The following is a 23,866-nucleotide window of genomic DNA, read 5'->3' as shown; positions in this document are numbered from 1 at the left end:
GGACAGGCAGGCGCCAACCAGCTTTGAGTAATCAGATGGTGCATAACTTAAGTCTACAGAGAAGTCTTTGTCTCAGCGTCTCCCCTGCTGAAATCCCTCTCCTGGCTTCCTATCAAATCCCGTATCTCACACTCAATTCTCCTCCTCACTTTTAAAGCTTTACACTCTTCTGATCTCCTTACATCTCAGCCCTAATTTCTCGTTATACACCATCCCGACTCTTGCGCTCCGCTCAATGATGTCTTCTCTCTACCCCTTTTGTGTCTAAGCTCACTCCCACCTTAAGCCTTTCTAACTGACTCCCCCACATTGCCCTTCCCCTCAATATCCAACTAGCACCCTCCCTATCCACCTTTAAGACCCATCTTAAAACACACCTCCTTAATGAAGCATATGAGTAGCTCCATGATTGATACTATACACCTCATAAATAAAGCTTGGCCTCTAGCAGATGCACTTATCAGAACATACTCCTACTGTCTCTGTATGTTCCTCATACTTACCAATTAGATTGTAAGCTCTTCAGGGCAGGGACTCCTTTTCCTAAATGTCACTTTTATGTCTGAAAGCACTTCTTCCCATGATGTGTTATTTGTATTTTATGCAGCAGAAAATGAGCTCACCATGTATTGCAATCCACCTTAATCTGAGATCCATGAGAAAAGAGATCTTCATTGTGAACACAAGGACAACTATCTTCATGGACACAGCCACCTCTTCCATCATCCAGCAAACCATTGGGACACACGCATCCCGAGATACACTCTGTCTGGAACTGCAATGAAAGAGTGAAGTTAAGGAGATTAGGCTGATGAAGACGAAAAGAGCAAAAATAAAAGGAGAGATTACATAGAAGGCCACATCTATTCCTCATGTCCCTCCCAAAGTGCTCAAAACCTTTAAATATAATATACCATGAATTCTGGAGATCTAAAGATTATTAGAATGAATATGCAAATGGACAGTGGTCGACAAATCACCAAAAAATCTACTCGCCCAACAAAAAAATCTACTCGCCACCTAGTACCAAACGTGTGCTGCTTGGGCCAATAGGAGCAAATGTATAGGTTTGTCGAACACTGCAAATGGATATGGTTTAACTTCCCACACTCTTAAAGGGAGGGGCATTGTTTGTTTCCCGTGTGGACAAAAGAGGAGGTGAACGTACATATTCGACACTTAGAGTCTGGCAGCTCCTTTGCACCAGAGTTTTTAAAGTTCCCGACTGGATCTTGTTGCAGTCAAAGTAGATCTTCCCGTGGGTACAAGCTGTAAAGAGACATTGCAAGAGATGAGGATGGAAGCTATATATGAAATGGCAAGTGGTAATGTGCAGTCTCAAGAGTCTTCAGAAAAGACGGTAACCATTGCACAAAATCAGCACAGAAGACCTGCCTTGGTTAGTTGCTTTACTAAATCAGCACATAAGACCTGCCTTTATTAGTTGCTTTACTAAAAGAACTTACAACATGAATGGACTTCATGACAAATCACAGCACACTAAAAAGATACAAGGTACATCAGTATATACTGTACATCACAATGTCTTCTGACTGGGGTATCCACTCTGAATGTATGTGAGGTCAGTGAATGCTCGAGAAAATAAATTGTATATCATACAGTATCTGTCTTAAAAGAAAACATGGTGAAGAGGTTGAATGAGTTTGTTTTTTTAGGACTTGGGTTTCTCACTTACTTTCATTGGCGTGAGGGGTGCACAGCAGCTTTCCATTATGGCAATAACTGTTGACAAAAGAATGAAATGCATCATTAGGATCTTACTTCAATTGGATCCCCATCAGCATACACATTGAAACGACTTTGCTGGCTGCATTTGACTTGCCTGTCAACCAATGTTTCAGTACTCCTGTAGTATTCCATATATACATTTATCGTATCCTATAGATTCAGCTATGAATGAGATTTGTTGTATTTACTGACACACACAATCCCTGCAAGCACAGAACTCAAACCCATTACACCATATATATATATACATACAGCTCAACCCCCTTATAACGCTGTGCTTGGGGTCCAAAGAATCACGTGGCGCTATAAGCGGATCGCGTTAGAAAGAATGTACAATTGTATGCATTGTACAATAATTATTTAAGATACCAATAATCGTGTTGTAAAGTATTCATAAATAAAAAAATTGGGAGCCACGCTTGCATCGCGTTATATGCGGATCCGCGTTGTAACGGATCGCGCTATAACGGGGTTGAGCTGTATATATATATATATATATATATATATATATATATATATATATGCCATAAGGAGTGATACTAAGTTTGTGACCTAATGTATAAAAGAAAAGCCAAGAAACCCATTTTTACATGTCATAACACGATCTATAAATGTTCTCATTTACCTCTTGGATAAGGGAAGAAGTGTTAATAGGCTGGTCATTCACAGAGGTAGAGAGAGCGTTTACACACAGAGTTAGGACCTGTAAAAATGGAATACCTTGGCGTGGTCACAGGCTTAAAATACTTTGGCCAAAGAAATTTACTACAGTAAATGACCATCACTTATAAGAAGAAAGACAGATAAGTAGTTAACTATATAATTTGTCATACTGTAGCATTGGGGCTTCTTGTCCTTTGTTGAAAATGACATAGACCCTCAAAGATCTACAGTTTGAGCCTACAGTACAGTATATTTCAAAACCCCTTTGAGTTCCCTGTATTTATCTCAAGTCTTTTAAATCTATATTCTGTATTCATCACATCGCCCTTCCCTACCAGGATGTTCCTCCAACCTCCCATTTAGTGCAGAATGACCTTCCCATGTCTCCCCTGATCTTATTTCCTTAGTCTCCGATTGTGACTCCTTGTTCAGGAATATCTTTTTTTTTTAAATGTGAAATGCCTATATATTATATTTGTTTAATTATCTTCAGTGGCATGGCTGAGGGGCTCCAGGCTCTACCCACACCTACCATCGCTCGTCCTGTTTGTTGATGACTTCCCCTGGGTTAAAGTACATGCCACGGTGGTAGCACGAACACTTGGATTTGGGCACACACTGGTCTTTCTCATCTAGGTATTCTCCGGCCGGGCACCCACAGCCATCCACAGGAGTAAACTCGCTGCCACAGACTTTCTCGCCTTCTGCTAGGGAGCGGCAGGTGGACTGGCATGTGGTTAGGTTGTAAAGATAGATCTGGGAGGATGGGCAGGAGGTAATGCCCTTGTCTGTGAGGAGAAAGAGGCAAGAGAACAAATTTAGACACATACAGTAGTAGAGACATTGGGTTTAGATTTTCATTTGAGTGCCAGTTCCATACTGTAGATTACTACATAAATTAAATGTAGCTGCCTCCTGATTCATGTGAAGGGTGTTGTCTGCCCTTAAGTAGGGGAAATTTAGTCCCGTACGTCTTTCTATACAAGGCTCTCAACAATGAACTTTTCAAGTAACAAGACATTCTTCTGGGCACCAGTTATACGCAAAGCCAAAAGTGCCATTAAAAAGCTAGTGGTACTTTACATAAAGGAAAAACAGAATCCTTTTGAAGAAGGCTGAAAAGCTCATTAGATACAATTCACAAATGGTTAAAATGTATACAGATCTAGCAGGCGTCGTTGTTATATTGTGTTTTGTTTTTTTTTATTATTATTTTTGTGTAGTGGTATTCTGAACTTGTAACAAAACACATCACCACAGGTTATTGGTAGGCGTCTAGGACAATTAGCCGTTTCACCGCCAGGACATTTGGTCAGCAGGACAGTTCGTCAGTGCAGGTAATGTATCCCCTAACCCCTTACCCTAAAACTCCTGACCTTAACCCCTTACCCTAAAAACCCTGACCTTAAAGGAGCAATCCACACCAGGTTTTTTCTTTTCATTTTTGTTATTAAAGTTTGAGGCAGGGGTCTCCGGAGCTGAACCCTGTTAATTTCAGCTCAGAGGACCACCTACTTCCGGAGATACTTGCCTCCAAAGGGGCTGACGGTATCTCCGCAGTTTTCTGCAGTTTAAAGCTCCCTCGTCACATGGGCCAATAGGAAGCCATGACATCACAGCTTTGAAAAGCAGCCATAACATGAACCATTGAGTGGCTAATGGCACCCACTATGGAGGTTAGTGCCTCCGTAAGCAGGGGTTTCCCGGAGCTGAAATTAATGGTGTTCAGCCCGAAGACCCCCTGCTTCAATTCTGTATTAATAAAAATGAAGAAAAAACGCGGTTAGGATTTCCTGTTTAACCCCTTACCTTAAAAATCATAAACACTCACCCGAAAAACCTTAACCCTTCATCCTAACACGAATAATCCTAGACGCAACATCTACCCCAGGGCCGAAACGGCCGTGCCCAATTGTCCCTTTCCGATTGGGAGGTCTTACTTGTGGTCAAAGATAGCATAATCATGCACAACAAATCCCTTTTGTTCACCGAAACCTATTAACCTATTAAATGAGCCACATACAGCAGATGCAGGAAATGAGCAGCTGATCTGGTTATCCCGGTTCTTACCGCAGATGCCGTTTCTCCAGCCCCACAAAATGATTCCTTTATCAGTGCAGGCCCTGGCGTAGGAGGAGACAGCCGCGCACATGCAGGCCTCGCTGTTCTTACAGTTACACGCGTCGTACTTACACCTCTGTGGGAAGGGGAAAACACTGACATTATTCTGGGACTTTTCTTACCTTTCATTTAGGGACAACAAGAGAGAAAAGGGGCCCACGTGCTACATCCAATATGACAAATAATTTAGTACATTGACATGTATGTTATCTGTATTCTTTCGTAATTTCAATACTTTGGCCAAAATATCTTAAGCCTACAACCACATCACAGTAGACCCATCTCAGTAGGTCATGTCACTTAATCAGTGTGAATGAATAGCTCATGGAGTGATCTCTTCCCCCCAGGGGAGGGGTGGATGCACTTGCTGCTGTGACGGGGCATGGGGCAGTGTTTTCATGTTTTTTTTGCACTTCTCATTTATAACCAGTTTTAACAGCACTGCAGCTCATACTGTCCTGGCCAGCTTTATTCTAAAGCTTGCCGGGTGTATCGCGGGCTGACAGCGGGGGTTTTTCTCCGTTTAAAACGGAGTTTCCCACGCGGCGGCCGCTTCAATAGATAAGCGCTAATGGCGCTTATTATTGAAAGCGCCAGGGGCGCGGGAAAACCAGCCAAAAAAGGCCAAAGATTTCCATGCGCCGTCCAGAGCTGTTTTTAAGCCGCGCAGGCAGCCGCATTAGCTTAAAGCTGGCCGGGACAGTACATAGCACATCTGGTGCTTCTTAAATTGGAATCCTGTAGGCACTACTGTAGTATTGGTGCACTGCTAGAGAGAGGGCAGGGCTCAAAAGGTGTGTGCCAGAGCCTGTTTCAGAAGAGGAAGGGGATGTGACTTTGTAAATGGTTGCTATAGAAACAAAAACTGCATGTTACTTTGTTATACATTAAAAATGTAATCTACAGTTGTTTGTTTGTTTTTTTTAAATGATATAAGTATTTTCTCATAGTATACAACTGATTTTTTTTTTTTTAAACACATGTAGGATTTTGCTTGGTCTGCAGGTTTAATAAAGGCATTTATTACTAAATTAAAAAAGCATTACCTTAGCATACTCTGCTGGGTCTACAGCAGAATGGCATTTGGCAAAGGGAGTTTCCTTATTTTCCAGTGAAGAACACCAATATTCCGCATAATGTTCTAAGTTAGAAAAAGAGAAAAGCAGTGAAGATAAAAAATAAATAAACATAAGAAAACGTGGAGAGAACAAAAAATAATAACAATTAAAAATAAACGCAAGGAAAAGATAGTAGAAAGAGAGAACGTGAGCAGAGAAGCAAAGAGATGACAGAAAGAAGAAAAGGGAGTGAGACAATTTAAGCAGAGATTTTAAAGACATGAGAAAGGAAAGATGAAGAGACAAGAGGAAAGGGAGGGATAAGTGAAGATGGAGAGAATAAATGGAAAGAAAAAGGTGAGAAGATCAACAGTAAACTAGAGATGAATGGAGGATAGGGAAAGGTTTGAGAGAGCGGCAATGAATTAGGGAGAAGAGGAAACAATGGACTGAAGTATCAATGAGAGTACAGTGGTGAATAAGTATAAAACATTATTAGGGCACGAGGCAAGTTTGTGGCCTTTGATATTTGAATGTGGCTTATACATTAGGCACTGCCATGGTTCGGTGCATTGAAGCCTTACTGCTCTCAATGCTGAGGCTGCATGGGTCTTCCAGCCAGTCTGATTTGTCGTGGCAGCTGGGCTGGGCTTTCCAGGTGTTGGCGAAGGCCGATGCTGTTGCCTCCACAAGACCTCCAGATGTTTTAAAGTCATCTCCTTCCAATGAGTTGAAGTTCCCACAAAGACCTATACACCGGCAAATGGAAGTATTTTACATAGTAGTTTCATAGTAGGTGAGGTTGAAAACAGACATACTGTATTTATCCAGGATCTTTAATTTAATGTGAGTCACTTTTTTGGTGGTCTCACACCATGATCTGATGGGCGACCCTCTTCTGTAGCAATGTCTTTGCTATTACATGAACTTGACATTCATGGTATTCCCTCCCCTCTGTCCCTTAACTGCATTATTAACCCACCTTGAAGGTGATTTCTGGCAGACTTCTCCATGGTGATATACAGCTGCATCATGGGCAACAGCTGGATCTGCATTTGAAGGCCAAAGGTAGCCTCTACAATGATGTAAGAGTCGGAGGGCTGCAGGATGGAGAAAGTTGCTGGGGGTGGGGGGAACAGAAGTGGAGTTTTAGTCTCTAGGACAACATCATGCGTTGTTTGGTGCCATCTGTGATAAAACATATGGCTTATAATACAGTCCTACTTACCAGATCCCAAAACAATATTTGACCTCAAGGCTTGGAACCTATAAACAAATCTACCCCAAAATGACTCAATACAAGTTGTCATGCATGTTTAGCATCCACTATGGGGTGCAGTTATAACCTTAAAGGTTTGTGCTATACCCATGTGAACCCACTTATAATAGTAGAATTCTTTGTGTGGAACCTGCGCTCCAATGCCGGGTCTGCTGTAAGTACACAATTGTAAATGAGAGTCCAAAAACACCATAAGGGTAATGATATGATGATGAATTCTGCGGTGTGGTGTCCTAATTCCCTGAAGGAACTGAGCAAAGGAGCAACCACCTGCGCAGAACCTCATTGGGATGGGCCCTGGAACACTATAGCACCACATTGCATGTCATTTGCATGGAATAAAGTCTCTTACTCACATCGCTGGAGCATCCCCAATAGAAATGGTGTATGAAGCGTGCTGCAACTTAGCTTGTAATTCCAAATCTGTATCCATAGAGGTGAAGGCGCACAGCAAGGAGAGTGGGTCAAAAAACAAATTTAAAAATAGTATTTATTGATCCATAAAAGAGGACTGGAGGTGCAAAAAACCCTCCTCCATTCCTCTTTTATGGATCAATAAAGACTATTTTTAAATTCGCTTCTTGACCCACTCTCCTTGCTGTGCGCCTTCACCTCTATGGATACACACTTGTAATAGTAATATGTTATTATTAAACAAAGAATCTGTTTTACACAAAGTTAAACAGAGAGTGACCTGAAAAGCTTACAATCTAATATCTAGCGTACAATGAAGAAAATTAGCTTGCAGAAGGCTGGGGATAGAGCTGAACTCACAAGCTTGTGTACACAAGAGAAGTACCCTTATGGTTAAGGCGCTGGCTTTTGAAATGATGGGTCAAGATTCTAACCAGCGCAGATCTTGGTGTGGAAGATCTTACCTGTGACATGAGGCAGATTCACTCTCAGCTCATTCAGTAACACAGTTCCATCTGCTTTGAAGGCCACCACCTGCAGGAATTAGGAAGCATCAGAGTTATATGCCTGCATATGCTGACCCCTAGAGGTTCCCTCTCACCAGCTGTGTTCCACTCACATTTTTCTTGTTGTCTATGAGTAGCACAATGGTCTTAAGACAGGTCTCTCTCTCAAAAGAAGTACACGGGGCCAGCTCTCCCAGGATAATATGGGACTCATTTCTCCGATCCTACAATGAGAAGAGGCAACAGTCGTTATCAGCACCAGATTGCAAGGTTAAATCCCATGCATGCATTAGATATGCATTTGGTTTGAGACAACAATCCACAATTCTGGTTTACCATGTACCTCAAATCTACAACTCTAAGCATAGACTCTGACATCCAACGCAATACAGGAACAACTAACCCTGACATCTAAAGGGTTATACTATATAACTCTCTATGCACTTCCAGCCATGCTGCTACCCCAATATCCTTGACCCCTCACCTTCTAAAATGGGGAGAACCATTACAGAGGCAGGGAGTCAATTAAATGGCAGTGCCTAATCCTCGCTGTAAATTAAACAATTGGAATGCATGACTACGAACCAATCAGATTGCAGGGTTTAATCGTGTATGTACATTATATCAATTACATTTTTGGCTACGAACCAATTTCATTGCAGGAGTGGGACTTGCCTTAGACAGTACATAGTAGCAGTCTCCATGGAATGTGTACTTCTTCCCGTCAAACGAGGAGAAGTGAGCCCCTCCCTCAATGGAACAAACACCAGGGCAGGGGTGGTTCGTGCAGGTCCATCTCCCCGAGTCGCAGAGGCTGGAATAGAGAGAAGCAATTCTGGACCTTCTACTGATCCTCTGAAACCCCTAACCATCTTTGGTGCCCTCTTATGGATTTATGTTTACAGGACAGGTGTATCCAGGGTACATAAAGGAACATGGCTATGTGAGTGCTGAAACTTTTTATAAGGCACTTTCCCTCTTTGCAAGACATACAGGAGATGGGATATGCTGAAATCACTCAGCCATCTATCATGTTCTCTTATCATTGTTACAATGCCATTCTAAGAAAATTCACAGTGCCGTCATTTTTCTGATTCTTCAAAAAGTTTATGTTGTAACAATAATTACATAAATCTATTTCTATAGTACAAAACTGCTGAACGATTTGGTATTGAAAAATATTAGGACATTTAACTATCTCTGTGTCTGCAAAAGTCTTGAAGGATACATTGATGACATTACCCATATCGCATGCTTACCATTCATCGCAATCATTTTGAATCTTTTGCCCCGGGGCATACAGTGTCCCACGATGTTTGCAGTGACACTTGGTTACCGGCACACAGCCGCTTCCAGTGCGGTCATCCAGCACAGTACCTGAGGAAAACCAAATGAAAAGATCACTGGTCACTTGTCATTCTCCTGAATAATACCGTCATTTTCTACATACAGTACTGTATGTAAGGTGGATTAAATGGCATATAATTGTGGCAGTTATGTGTTAGGATCTTACAATCCCTCCTGGTGAAGGTGCATATTTGATAGTAAATACACAGTTTACTAATCACAAAATGGGGGGGGGGGTGTATCCCTGGAGGGGACGTGCAGGCAGTGCAATGCTTTGAGGTGCATATAGAAAAAAGATGCGACGGTGGCTGAATCAAGTGCAATAAAAATAAGCTTCTTTATTGAGGAACAAGACAAACAGGGTTCACATGACGCTGTAGAGGTACTCTAACATGTTTCCGGCTCCCAATCCTTGGTCAATTTTGGTAGGACAGACTAAATAGACTGAAGGTCTCTTCTGCCATTGTTTCATCTTCTATTAGTAGGAAGGTCTACACACACTCTTATGCCTTAGTGTCTTTTTTGGATGTACAGACATGAGGGACTATTGATCATATCTATCTTTGTAGTTATATTTAACCCTTTACTTTGAGGAGAAATATAATTGACCTTATGTCTCTTCTTTATATGTACATTATGTAGTGGTAGTATGAGGGACAGACTCAATAGGACATAAGTCCCTAATGTTTTTGTATCAACGTAGAGAGGCACAGACCAAAAGGCTATAAGTGACTTCTGTCTCCATGTTGCTACAGAGTGCTTCTTTTTACACCAACATCTCCTTGTTCTTGACATTATGGATTCTCAATATTTACCCCTGAACATACCATGTTTGCCCTGTTTTTCAGCTATTACGTATGTTACTGCAGCCAGTTTGAATTGACACAGGACTTACCCTCAGGACAGAAGCAGCCATCCATGTAATGTTCCTCACACAGGCTGCGTATCTCCAGGTGGGAGCACGTGCTCATGCATGGGGAGCCACTCTCTCTGTAAATCATGTTCTCTGGACACTGCTTAGCTGGAAAAAACCATCAGGGAAGTCATATCTTTGACTCTGCGTCATTTTACATGCAGATAAGGATGAAGGAGTTTAAGCTCTGACCTTGAAGCAGAAGTTTGAATTAGGGGAGGAAAGAAGTTTGGCCTATCCTCTTGAAAAGGCAACATCATTCAGCGATTCATTGCATACTCATACGTACTATACAATTCCAATCCCACAAAGCTATTTCTCCAAGGTAGAATTTATAGAGGCCACACATAAATCTTCCAAGCTGGTTTGTGTTCTATCCAATCTACTACCATCTAGCCCCAGAGGGAACCAACAAGATGCCCTTTTAACCACCTGGGTTGCTCTGTTAGTGTTTGTCGGAATGAGAAAGCACTAGAGGTGGGTAGTAAGGGGCATATTTCTCATTAGAAGTATTCCCTTGAAAGCCAGAAGTTCTATGTTGATGCATCAAAGCTCTTTAAAGGCATTAGACGCCATAATTACTAAGTGGGACTTGACGGGGCTTAGCAGTGCTGAGCCATATTTACTAAGTGGGGCTTCACGAGAATGGGCTGTAGGGTACCTTATGGCTTACCACTGCTTTTCAAATATGGCCCTAAGTGTATAATGCACAGATGGAAGAGGACAAGGAGTGAAAATGATGAATGTTCCTATGACTTGCATTGGGCTGAAGCACCTTTAATCACCTTTCAGAGTAGAAAAATGATACATCGTTTAGATATGTCTTAGAAAGTTGGATAGAGAGACACACAAAGATGCAAGTTACTGTATAAGTATGTGGAGAGGATGCTTACGACAGAAGTTGTCACTTCTCCACTCCCCTGGGCGCCCCCCTGCATGGGAGCACTGCCTGGAATACTCTGAGATGGTGCTGCAGAGGCAGAAAGGGTCTTTTGAACCGCCACATGAGCACATGTCCAGCATGCAGGCAAGGATGTAAAACTCAAGCTTCAGGAGGGAGTGGCAGTCTGAGAGTGCAGCGTGTCCCAGGTGCTGCTCACACACCGAGCGCTGGAGATGCAAAGAAACCAAACCTCAATGTTACTGACCATTTCATTTTTGGTGGCAAAACTGTGTGCCCCCTGAAAAAGAACACTCTGCGTGGGGATAAGGAGTGACTCTAAACAATTTATCATAACGCTAATGAGTTTGTGATCCCACTTTCCTAACGATGAGCATGGCGCACTCTACACTTTCACCCACAGGAAAATGAACTTGCTGTACTATATAATGACACTGAGTATCTCTATGTATTTTTTCTTACAAATCACAATATATGCAATACACTGCATAACAAAACTAAGCCCTTTTATGCATTTATACATTTGCACCAATATTAAAAATATTGTACTACACAGCAAAATAATGAGTATTGGTGCATAAAGGGCTATATTTATAAATTAGTGCTGTCCTTCATAAGACATCTCCCAGCATTGCTTAGTAAATATGGCCATTTTTATCCTTTTCATGTGAATTGGCTGTTAGGTGTCCTCCCGGTACAGAAGGTAGAGTTCCTTATGGAGTAGCACTGATTAGTAGATATGCCCCCTTATGACCCATAAAGTGTCTTCCAGCACAGAAAGTGTCATATAAAGTAGCTCTTCTTCGGAAATAATATGGTCGCAAATGCTTTGCAATGAATAGTGGACATTGGAGAAGGATTTCATGAACTACTTTTGTGCACACCTTAGTCGACATATACTAAGACTAACAGAGTGTCAATGAAGCAGGGGAAGGGATGCCTGGTAGTGTCAGTGAAGGAGGAGAAAGGATGGCTGGTAGTATTAGTGAAGGAGGGGAAGGGATGGCTGGTAGTATTAGTGAAGGAAGGGAAGGGGGTGGCTGGTAGTGTCAGTGAAGGAGGGGAAAGGATGGCTGGTACAGTACTATTAGTGAAGGAAGGGAAGGGGGTGGCTGGTAGTGTCAGTGAAGGAGGGGAAAGGATGGCTGGTACAGTACTATTAGTGAAGGAAGGGAAGGGGGTGGCTGGTAGTGTCAGTGAAGGAGGGGAAAGGATGGCTGGTACAGTACTATTAGTGAAGGAGGGGAAGGAATGGCTGGTAGTGTCAGTGAAGGAGGGGAAGGGGTGGCTGATAGTGTCAGTGAAGGAGGGGAAGGGGTGGCTGATAGTGTCAGGGAAGGAGGGGAAGGGGTGGCTGATAGTGTCAGGGAAGGAGGGGAAGGGATGGCTGGTAGTGTCAGTGAAGGAGGGGAAGGGGTGGCTGATAGTGTCAGGGAAGGAGGGGAAGGGGTGGCTGATAGTGTCAGGGAAGGAGGGGAAGGGATGACTGGTAGTGTCAGGGAAGGAGGGGAAGGGGTGGCTGATAGTGTCAGGGAAGGAGGGGAAGGGGTGGCTGATAGTGTCAGGGAAGGAGGGGAAGGGATGGCTGATAGTGTCAGTGAAGGAGGGGAAGGGATGGCTGATAGTGTCAGGGAAGGAGGGGAAGGGGTGGCTGATAGTGTCAGGGAAGGAGGGGAAGGGATGACTGGTAGTGTCAGTGAAGGAGGGGAAGGGGTGGCTGATAGTGTCAGGGAAGGAGGGGAAGGGGTGGCTGATAGTGTCAGGGAAGGAGGGGAAGGGATGACTGGTAGTGTCAGTGAAGGAGGGGAAGGGGTGGCTGATAGTGTCAGGGAAGGAGGGGAAGGGATGGCTGGTAGTGTCAGTGAAGGAGGGGAAGGGGTGGCTGATAGTGTCAGGGAAGGAGGGGAAGGGGTGGCTGATAGTGTCAGGGAAGGAGGGGAAGGGATGGCTGGTAGTGTCAGTGAAGGAGGGGAAGGGATGACTGGTAGTGTCAGTGAAGGAGGGGAAGGGGTGGCTGATAGTGTCAGGGAAGGAGGGGAGGGGGTGGCTGATAGTGTCAGGGAAGGAGGGGAAGGGATGGCTGGTAGTGTCAGTGAAGGAGGGGAAGGGGTGGCTGGTAATCTCTATTTAGGCCAGCAACAATGTGGGAAAATGCCTGAATATTAACAGGCAGACGTAGCTCAGGTGCAATGGCTCAGCCTTGCTCATGCTTGGAAGTTATTAATCCCAGACTGGTATGGCTACTCCTCCTCCATAATAATAATAATAATAATAATAATAATAATAATATACCTACAGTATTTCTGATGATTTCATTGTCACTATCCTATCAGATTAGGTTATCTACAGCATTTCTCATACTATGCTAAAAATGCCCTTAGATAGGATGAAGTAACTCACGTATTGAGAGCAATGTGAAGTCTCTGCTATCTGGGTCTCGTCCGGATCTGTGCAGTGATCATTTGGATCATGGACATTCTGCAGGTTCCCAAAGGCCACAGGGTTGAGCAGAATATCTGAATGTGAAAAAGGTAATACTGTAGATCAGAGTATAGCTGCCTAGCCCTGCTGGGAAAGAATGTGTTCATTCACCATCAACGTGGACAATCAAGTTTCCAAGAATCAAGAAATAATTGACTTGTTTAACAAGTTTATTTGTACCTAACCCCATGTATCTCTTTGTGCTCTGTGCACTTAATACTGGATTGCAAGCTTTTTGTGCAAGATAATTGCTTGCAGGACAAAGGCTCATATTTCATAAGACACCTTCCAGCTCTGGAAGACATCTTACAGCCTATTGCCTTGAATGGGCTGTGAGGTGTGTCTTAGCGCTGGAAGGTGTTTTAGAGCAGAAGACTGCTTAGTAAACACAGGCCTGAAAGTTTGCTTGTCTGCACTCTGTACAGAGCAATTAATGGTCCTTCCATTAGTAACATCGCAATAAGGTGTTCCTCGGTATCTACTGTATCTGCAAGTAAATTAATTACCTTCCCAAACATAAAATGCTACTTTTTAGGGGCACTATGGTAATTTTGTAACAAAGTTGGGGCAAAAAGTGTCCTTTTCATTTTGCCTCAATATGCATCACTGTATCGAGGTCTTTGTTCCAATTTTTTCCCCAATGGTCATTGGTTGGCAATTTGGGGAGTAACAAAAAGAGGGGTCAGGAAAGGGTTACATGATGCACAGTCTGTAATGAGCATTATCGGACTGTGCCTCACTTTTTCTCCCATCAACCCGTGTCATAAAATCCGGTTCTAGTTTAGAAATCTGTCTCGGATGTAAGATAGCTGAACAATATACGTGTCCCGTGTGACATTCATCTAAACAAACATTGTGTTGATACATAGCTCCCATAATCTCTTTCCGTACCTGTCATAGACACAACTGGTGCCAAGATGACCTTGAAATGTTGATGTTAGCCCCTTTGCTGATGTTAATATTTATTCCATACATTCTTTTATTGTCATGTTAATGCAAAAAAAACATCTCTTGAGGTCATGGCCCTGGAAGGACACTTACCTCCAGAGAGGAATTCATTGTAGATAGGCACGCCATTGTAATCCCCGCACAAGCCACATGTCTGGTTGTTAAACTTGGAATCCAGCTCCAGCTGTGCAGGAGGAAAAGACACAGAGCTCATACCACTAAGGGTAATATCACATGATGTGGAAGGGGCAGTTTCAGGGGGCTCATTTGTCACGGAGTCACCAGTTGGTGGAAGAGGCAAACTTTATGGGATGGATCCCTAGTGCATGCGTTACTGTGTTAACTCTGTTTTGAAGAATATTGTTGTATGTATGTCTTTATTTGTTGATGGGTCCCTTCTTTCATTGTGTCACCCGGTAAGAAGTGAGACACAGTCTTCATACTGTAGCTTTCTGTGGCTCTGTGGTACCCAGCAGTTGGTGTAATAGACGTAATGGGCTATAGGTGCGTTCTATGTCATCCTGCAGTGGAATGGACATACTTAATGAATCACTGGTCTCTTATCTGTGTCACAGTCACCCCGCTGTGGGACAGACTCAGTGGGCAGTAATCCCTTTCTGTCTGTCACTGTGTCCCCCTGCCATGGGAGCAATATATCCAGTGGGTTACCTCCACAGTATGTGGAACATGCTCCCGGCATGATCCCTAGGTACAGCAAGCTATCTGATATGGTTATCAAGGGACAGTCACACAGAGAATGTAATAGGGGGTGCTCACCATAACAGCATCTTCTCGGTTCCACATGAGGATCAGACCTGCCTTCGCATACAACTTAATGTAGGCGTCATTCTTGTGGATGAGGACACCAAAGCTGTAGTAAGGGGTCTTAGCACTGGGAAATACATATAAAGGCAGTAAACACAAGCGGGTCTGTGTATCAAGGCAAACAATCGCATTACACTCATACTAGGAGGCATTGTCACCCAGCATTTACTACTATCAATGAACGCCGCTATATAGCTCCTGAGATTCAAACGGTGCTCACCCACTTCACAGACAGTGTTCTTACCACTATGCTACTACCTTGTTGTTTCAGAATAATGAGGTATTTGTTAAGCAGCTTTTGGCCCAGGAGCTTATACTTACTGTGATAAAGCACAATTAGAAAGATGACAGATTATACACCTTACACCAGGGGTGACCAACGCCAGTCCTCCAGGGCCACCAACAGTTCAGGTTTTTAGCATATCCCTGCTTCAGCACAAGTGGCTCATTGAGCCACCTGTGCCGAAGCAGGGATATCTTGGGGAGGTGGCCACCCCTGCCTTACACTCTTGTTAGGGTCTTGCTAATGGTTGCAAAGCTGCATTAAATACAAGACATTAGCCAAACCCAGGATATGCGAAATCAGAACCTACCAGAACCTTACACTCCAAAGCCAAAACCAGAGAAGGAGCGGCTCAGTGAGTAAAGACACTGACTCTGGCACTGAGTTTGAAACAGGGGAACCTGGTTCAATTCCCAGCATCAGCTCCTTGTGACCTTGGGCAAGTCACCTTATCTCCCTGTGCCTCATGCACCAAAACCATAGATTGTAAGCTCCACGGGGCAGGAACCTGTGCCTGCAAAATGTCTCTGTAAAGCACTATGTAAAAGTAGCAGCACTATACAAGAACATGCTATTATTATTATAATTATTATTAAAACCAAATACACAAGTAAAAAACCTTAATGATTTTTAGAAACCAAATATTTTTTTTTTTTATAACTTTAAAGTCTTTTTGATAAGATAATGAATTGTGTGATTTTTTTTTTTTTAATACATGTTGTTCTTGAATTGTAAAAGATTGATCTTTGGTCATTCCTGCTTTCTGGTAATGCAAATGTGTTTTTATTGTAATTCTATGATGTCATTAATATTTATTTTAAAAAAAATAATAATATTACACCATGCAAAGTTGGCTTTGGACAAAACCGAAAACCCACATTTTTTTAGAAGCAAAACAGCAGGCCAAGTGTACATCTGTATTGAATACACGTACGCTGAAAAGCAGTGTTTACAAAATAATAATAATGGCAATGTGTTTCAAAATCTCTGCAAAAACTCCTTGTTACATCAGTATTTCTTAATAAAACAGCAGGATCGCACATCGATGTGTGTAAGCAGGGTGAAACATGTCATGTACAAATATATGTATATACAGTATATTAATTATCTTATACTATATTAGTGAAAGCACTGTATGTTTGCCTGCCTGCCTGCCTGCATGCATGCATGCATGCCTGCCTGCTGGATGTCCGGTGTCCCTAGCGGCAATCTCATTGGTCCCATGGGCCGCCCGCCCCCGCACACCTCTCATTGGCCTCACACACTCACACCACCCCCTTGGCCCGCCCCCCACACCTCGCATTGGCCTGAGGCGGAGTGACGGGCCAAAGGTCCACAAAAAAAAAAAAAAAAAAAACAAAAAAAAAAAACACACACACACACACACACACACACACACACACACACACACACACACACACACACACACACACACACACACACACACACACACACACACACACACACACACACACACACACACACACACACACACACACACACGCCCCCCCCCCCCCAAGCTCACACACACCTCACCCCCCCCCAAGCTCACACCCCCCCCCCAAGCTCACACCCCGGCGCCGCTACAGTCAGCGGGGGAGCGGAGCGAGCGCCCGGGACACACGCGGGGGAGCGGCCACAACACGCTGCCTCCCGCCTCACATCCACGTGGGAGCGGCCGGATGGGTGAGGCAGCATACCCACGGGCCTCGCCGCACGCTCCTCGGCACCGGCTCACCTCTCCCACCCCCCTCACAGCAAAGACCAGCCTACCCGGCGCCGCCTGCAACGCTCCTCGGCACCGCCGCCTCACCTCGAGCCGGAGGGCAGCGGGGGGGCTCCCGCCCTGCAGGAGGCCTCACCTCGAGCCGGAGGGCAGCGGGGGGGCTCCCGCCCTGCAGGAGGCCTCACCTCGAGCCGGAGGGCAGCGGGGGGGCTCCCGCCCTGCAGGAGGCCTCACCTCGAGCCGGGGGGCAGCGGGGGGGCTCCCGCCCTGCAGGAGGCCTCACCTCGAGCCGGAGGGCAGCGGGGGGGCTCCCGCCCTGCAGGAGGCCTCACCTCGAGCCGGAGGGCAGCGGGGGGGCTCCCGCCCTGCAGGAGGCTTCACCTCGAGCCGGTGGGCAGCGGGGGGGCTCCCGCCCTGCAGGAGGCCTCACCTCGAGCCGGGGGGGCTCCCGCCTCCCGCCCTGCAGGAGGCCTCACCTCGAGCCGGAGGCAGCGGGGGGGCTCCCGCCCTGCAGGAGGCCTCACCTCGAGCCGGAGGCAGCGGGGGGGGCTCCCGCCCTGCAGGAGGCCTCACCTCGAGCCGGAGGCAGCGGGGGGGCTCCCGCCCTGCAGGAGGCCTCACCTCGAGCCGGAGGCAGCGGGGGGGCTCCCGCCCTGCAGGAGGCCTCACCTCGAGGAACATGCTGCCGACTGCAAGGTAAGCAGCTCTCCCCCCACACCCCCCCATTCCTTCATTGCCAGCCTCAACCCTCCATACATACACACACACACACACACACACACATATATATATATATATATATATATATATATATATATATATATATATATACATACACATACACAGAGACACACACACACACAGAGACCACACACACACACACACATGTAGGCGCACACACACACATGTAGGCACACACACACACACACGCACACACACACATGTAGGCACACACACACGTCCACAGACACACACATGTAGACACACACACATGTAGACACACACACACATGTAGACAGACACACACGCACACACACACACACACACACACCTATACAGACACACGTATACACACACACACACGTATACACACAGGCACACGTAGACACACAGACACACGTAGACACACGTAGACACAAACAAACACGTAGACACACAGACACACCTATACACACAGACACACACCTATACACACACACACACACACCTATACACACACACACACACGTATACACACAGACACACACGTATACACACAGACACACACGTATACACACAGACACACACGTATACACACACACACGTTTACACACACACACACATACACACACGTATACACACACACACACACACGTACAAACACACACACACGTACAAACACACACGTAGACACACGTGTACACACACACACGTAGACACACACACAGACGTAGACACACGCACACACACGTACACACACGCACGTACACACACACACACACACGTAGACACACACACACACGTAGACACACACACACACGCACACACACGTATACACACACACACGTAGACACACACACACGTATACACACGCACGTAGACACACACACATGTACACGTAGACACACACACACATGTACACGTACACACACACACATGTACACGTATACTCACACACATGTACACGTACACACACACATGGAGACATACACACACACATGGAGACATACACACACGCACATGTACACATACACACACGTACACACACACACACATGTATACATACACATAATGTATACACACACACATGTATACACACACACATGTATACACACACACATGTATACACACACACACACATACACACGTGTATACACACACAAACATGTACACACACACATGTATACACACACACACACACATACTATGTATACACACAAACATGTATACACACGTGTATACACACGTGTATACACACGTGTATACACATGTGTATATACACATGTGTATACACACACATGGAGACATACACACACGCACATGTACACATACACACACACGTATACATACACATAATGTATACACACACACATGTATACACACACACATGTATACACACACACACACACACACACGTGTATACACACACATGTATACACACACGTATACACACACACAAACATGTATACACACACACAAACATGTATACACACACAAATGTACACACACACACAAACATGTATACACACACACAAACATGTATACACACACAAATGTACACACACACACACATGTACACACACACACACACACACATACTATGTATACACACATGTGTATACACATGTGTATACACACACGTACACATGTATACACACACACACACAATATATACATACACACAATGTCTACACACACATGTGTATACACGTCTATACACACATGTGTATACACACACATGTGTATACACACACGTACACACACACACACACACGTACACATGTATACACACACACACACACACATACAATGTATACACACAAACATGTATACACACACACAAACATGTATACACACACACGTGTATACACACACACGTGTGTATACACACACACGTATACACACACACACTATCCCCAGCAAAACCACATCAGCACACCGCTATCCCATGCCCCCCCAGCACACTGGCATTCTCGGCTCCCCGCCATTCCCAGCCCCCATCAACACCATCAGCACCCACACATCGGCACCTTTGCACCTCCCCCATCGGCACACCCACATCCGCACCCCCACATCCGCACCCCCACATCAGCACCAAACCCTCCAAACTCAGCACACCGATACAATCACCATCAGTACAGCCACAGCAGCACTACCACCGCACATGGGCCGCGTTGACCACTCCTCACCCAAATGCCACACCCACACCACAAACATCCCGGGCAACGCCGGGGCTCTCAGCTAGTAATATATATATATTTGGACTAGATTACTTTAACCTCTCTACAGCAAAATTAAGGGGTTGGATGATCTTTTAATAGCAAACAGGATGTAGAATTGCTATAACATATTTATGGCTTGATGAGTAGTTTCTTGATTCGATAGGCTTCCTACTCAGAGTACAGTACTTGCCATATGCTCCAAGACACATAGACGGCTTGGTGGGGCATAGATTAAGTCCACTGTAATTGCTTTACCCAATACACCACACCCCTGGGAACTCCTTATACAAACTCTAGAGCAGAGTACAAGGGGACAGCTGCTAGCAAGATCCGAAGAGCCAAATAAGGCAGGCGGGTGTTCTAACGTTACTGCAACAATGTCATTTGTATGGAGACACTCTGGATCCCAGGGTTCATTAAACTGCAATAGTGTCGATCGGGGCACTACTGCACACTGACTTCAATGAAAGTCCGTGAGATTGGGCCTCGAGCTGCACCATCACAGTTTAACGAATAGCCCCCCCTAAGAGTGAGAATCCATCATATGTGTGATAGTTGGTGCAAATAACAGAGATTGCCTTCCAATATAGCAGACTATCTCCCAATGAGATGCACAGTTATCTGACGACTGAAGGAGTGGCTCAGTGAATAAAGATACTGAGTCTGACGACCTTAAAGCGGAGGAGCCTAGTTCAAACCCCGGTGTCAGCTCCTTCTGACCTTGATTATGACTCAGGCACTGAAATAATCTCTATGGGACCGGGATTCTTGTCTGCAAAATTCTATGTACGGCACGCATGCTGTCAGCGCTATGTAAGGTATTACAAAAAGTATTACATTTGCCTCCCAATGAGTGAAACTCCACATTAGTAAGTAACTGCTCTCCAATGAATAAACCTCACTCCTAATGAATGGGACAGCTTTACAGAAAGTGAGACTCCCTCATTGATAAATACTCTATTCAGTATGGTGAGAAGCGGGGTAATGAATGCACAGTTTATGATGCAACAACTTTCATTTCGGTTAATCAACGGTGATGCATCAGTAATTACACACAGTATGTAACCCGTAATTACACAGTATGTTACCATTATGTGGAATAGGAGGTGAGTACGTGTCAGGCTTCAGCATATGGGGCCATATTAATTAAGCAGCGCTACGCCATCAGACATGAGCCAGAAGTTACACCTCCCACCGCTGGAAGGTGTCCTACAGCACAGTACCACTTACATATGGGCCATGTTGCTTTACACTAGCACCATGCTCACTTGCATGCACCTTATTAGAAAAGAGGAGAACAATATAGGATTTCTGAGCCCTGGGAACAAGATAATCCAGATGATAAAGGGAACAAGTTATGCAGAGGGTCAGTTTCAGTAACAGCTCAGGTTGCCTGGGAAAACAATAGTTATTTTAAGGCTGGAAACAGCTTAAACCTCTTGGCTGCCAAAGCATCCTGCAATGTATTTTACTCCGGGCCATGTGGCAGAGAAAGGGGTTCAATCCCTGCAATCCCACAATTGGCAACTTTTAGGAATTCACTTCAAGGAGACTTTTCCTCGTGCACACTTAAAGGGGCCAATGCACTAGGGCAGAGGGTAGCCAACTCCAGTCCTCAAGGGCCACCAACAGGTCAGGTTTTCAGGATATCCCTGCTTCAGCACAGGTGGTGCAGTCTTCAACTGAGCCACGGATTGAGCCACCTGTGCTGACGCAGGGATATCCTGAAAACCTGACCTGTTGGTGGCCCCTGAGGACTGGAGTTGGTTACGCCTGTACTAAGATCGTATTTGATGTTATTTTTGGTGTGCTAACATTGTATATGGTGGCAGTATAACCAGACATTAAAAAAGTTATGGTGGATAAAAAAAAGTGCCAAAAAACATCCTCCGTACAGTGTACAGCAAATAAAAATACCCACTTGTGGAGCATTTGCATGTTTCAGACAGGTCTGCAACCCTGTCTTACCCCATTATTGTTTAGCAAACATTGCTTCCACTGCACCCAGGGATTCTGGGTAAGCACAAAGCTTCATTAAATGAGCGCCGTATGCATGAAGGTCATTATGTGACTTCTTACACACAGTTCGTTGTTAGAAATGAGGTTGTGACACCCTGCGTCATGTTGAATGCTTAATTAATGCCGTTTAAATGGAAACACAATTGTGTCTTTTTGTATGTATAGATAGTATTGGTAAACATCACTCATTCGTGTCATATTATTTATAAGAGCGTGAAAATAATACATTTTGATAACCTATATAATGAAAAGTCTGTGCTGCGTCAAATACATTTTATGTACACAGCAACTTCATTCTGCGCTAATAATATACAGCAAACAAACTTTTTAGGATTAACTCTAGGTTCAGCCTGGGGTACCAATATGATGCAGGTTAAACAATTGTTTTGACGGCCATTTTGTTTTAGAACATACCATTTAGATCTGTCATGCCCATCCCCTTTCTGTGCGCCACTATGCTTGACTAACCCATTTTCCCCGATTAAGGCGCACATTAGGGGATAAAAATGGTTAGTACATACAGTAGACGTACAGAAGCGCAATTTCATTTGGGATTTTTCCGTGTCAATTTTACACCAACAATTACATTTGTGACTCTTGGTCCATAGGCTCCCATCTAGCAAACTATATTCTATTTGCAGTCAAGTGAAAGCACTCAGGCATTTAACAGTTGGTCTAACAGATTGGTTTTTCTGATTTAATGGACCGGATCGGAATGGTGAATTTTTTCCCCCTGAAATATCAGAATGGCGGCCATTTTAAGAGGCCTTGCAAAAATAATTTACTGTAATATTAGTCTGTTTGGTGATTAGGATGGAAAAGGGCAAGGAAAGGATGGTTTCTAAAAGGGTAATATTCTTGAACTGTCCAGGTGGACATGGGGCATCATGTGGTGCCAAGAAAAAGGGGTTTGCAGAAGGAGAGGGGACAATCTTAACATGGTTTCCCTGATCTTGTTGAAAACTCTCTCTCTCTCTCGCTTACCTCATCCCATGCCAGATATATACAAGGTGGAGGTAAGAATGTTGTTGATTTGGCAGTGAGGGGGCTGTTAGAACCTCAAACTGTGGGAGGAGGTGGGAGCGCGGCAGTTGACACAAACTCTGGGAGGAGGTTAGAGTTATCAGTGGGGTAACAACTTTAGAGGGAGGTTAGATGCATGGATGAGACGTGTGAAACATTATTTCTACTTTATGTATCATTTTATTTTAACAACTCTGATGAAACTCCACAAGTCCATGGAAATCTCCCACATTGGAACTTTCATGTGTTTGCAGTAATCACAGATTATTTATTCTATATAAGCATGGAGCTGCTTAACCATATAGGTGGTAGAGGGGTGTGCAATAAAATAATTCGAAATTACTTAGGATGGACACAGTTTTATCATATAGAGGCAAGAATTCAATGGAAATCCCACGGCACGTTTGGTAGTCTGGGTGGACCAAGCGGCCCTTATTTTAGATTAATTTCTGCAACCCCTCTGCAGCCAGCAACACAAGAAGTGGTTACAGTCTAAGGGGCATACAGGGAGATTTACAGAAACAGTACACAGTATATAAGTGCATTGATCATCAGACCAAGTTTTAGATAAAAGAACATACATTTGGTGTGTGTGGTGAATTGTGATTAGAATCCATTAGTACACTTCTCTCCAAAAGTTTGTTTTCCGATGGAAGATAGGGGAAGGGAGTTGAAGGGGAAGAGAGCTG

The 23,866-nt window shown here is 44.4% G+C and overlaps 1 protein-coding gene across 2 annotated transcripts in view; it reads right to left on the bottom strand.

Annotated features, from left to right (window-relative positions):
• Nucleotides 1–23,866, bottom strand: part of MUC2 (mucin 2, oligomeric mucus/gel-forming) — a 63,167-nt gene that overhangs the window by 37,963 nt on the left and 1,338 nt on the right. For both annotated transcript variants that reach the window (XM_075566857.1, XM_075566858.1), the window contains exons 3-19: nucleotides 15,158–15,272; nucleotides 14,474–14,564; nucleotides 13,352–13,467; nucleotides 10,944–11,160; nucleotides 10,033–10,158; nucleotides 9,050–9,167; nucleotides 8,466–8,604; nucleotides 7,904–8,014; nucleotides 7,749–7,818; nucleotides 6,574–6,711; nucleotides 6,176–6,340; nucleotides 5,580–5,674; nucleotides 4,483–4,609; nucleotides 2,945–3,200; nucleotides 1,697–1,743; nucleotides 1,169–1,269; nucleotides 624–775 (exon numbers count right to left, since the gene is read on the bottom strand). In XM_075566857.1, coding sequence (XP_075422972.1) covers nucleotides 624–775; nucleotides 1,169–1,269; nucleotides 1,697–1,743; nucleotides 2,945–3,200; nucleotides 4,483–4,609; nucleotides 5,580–5,674; nucleotides 6,176–6,340; nucleotides 6,574–6,711; nucleotides 7,749–7,818; nucleotides 7,904–8,014; nucleotides 8,466–8,604; nucleotides 9,050–9,167; nucleotides 10,033–10,158; nucleotides 10,944–11,160; nucleotides 13,352–13,467; nucleotides 14,474–14,564; nucleotides 15,158–15,272 — 2,184 coding nt within the window. The remainder of the gene's footprint in view (nucleotides 1–623; nucleotides 776–1,168; nucleotides 1,270–1,696; nucleotides 1,744–2,944; nucleotides 3,201–4,482; nucleotides 4,610–5,579; nucleotides 5,675–6,175; nucleotides 6,341–6,573; nucleotides 6,712–7,748; nucleotides 7,819–7,903; nucleotides 8,015–8,465; nucleotides 8,605–9,049; nucleotides 9,168–10,032; nucleotides 10,159–10,943; nucleotides 11,161–13,351; nucleotides 13,468–14,473; nucleotides 14,565–15,157; nucleotides 15,273–23,866) is intronic.

The sequence above is a fragment of the Ascaphus truei genome, chromosome 12 (genome assembly GCF_040206685.1).
Source record: "Ascaphus truei isolate aAscTru1 chromosome 12, aAscTru1.hap1, whole genome shotgun sequence".
Lineage (NCBI taxonomy): Eukaryota > Metazoa > Chordata > Amphibia > Anura > Ascaphidae > Ascaphus > Ascaphus truei.
This window is presented reverse-complemented; position numbering and strand designations above follow the sequence as displayed.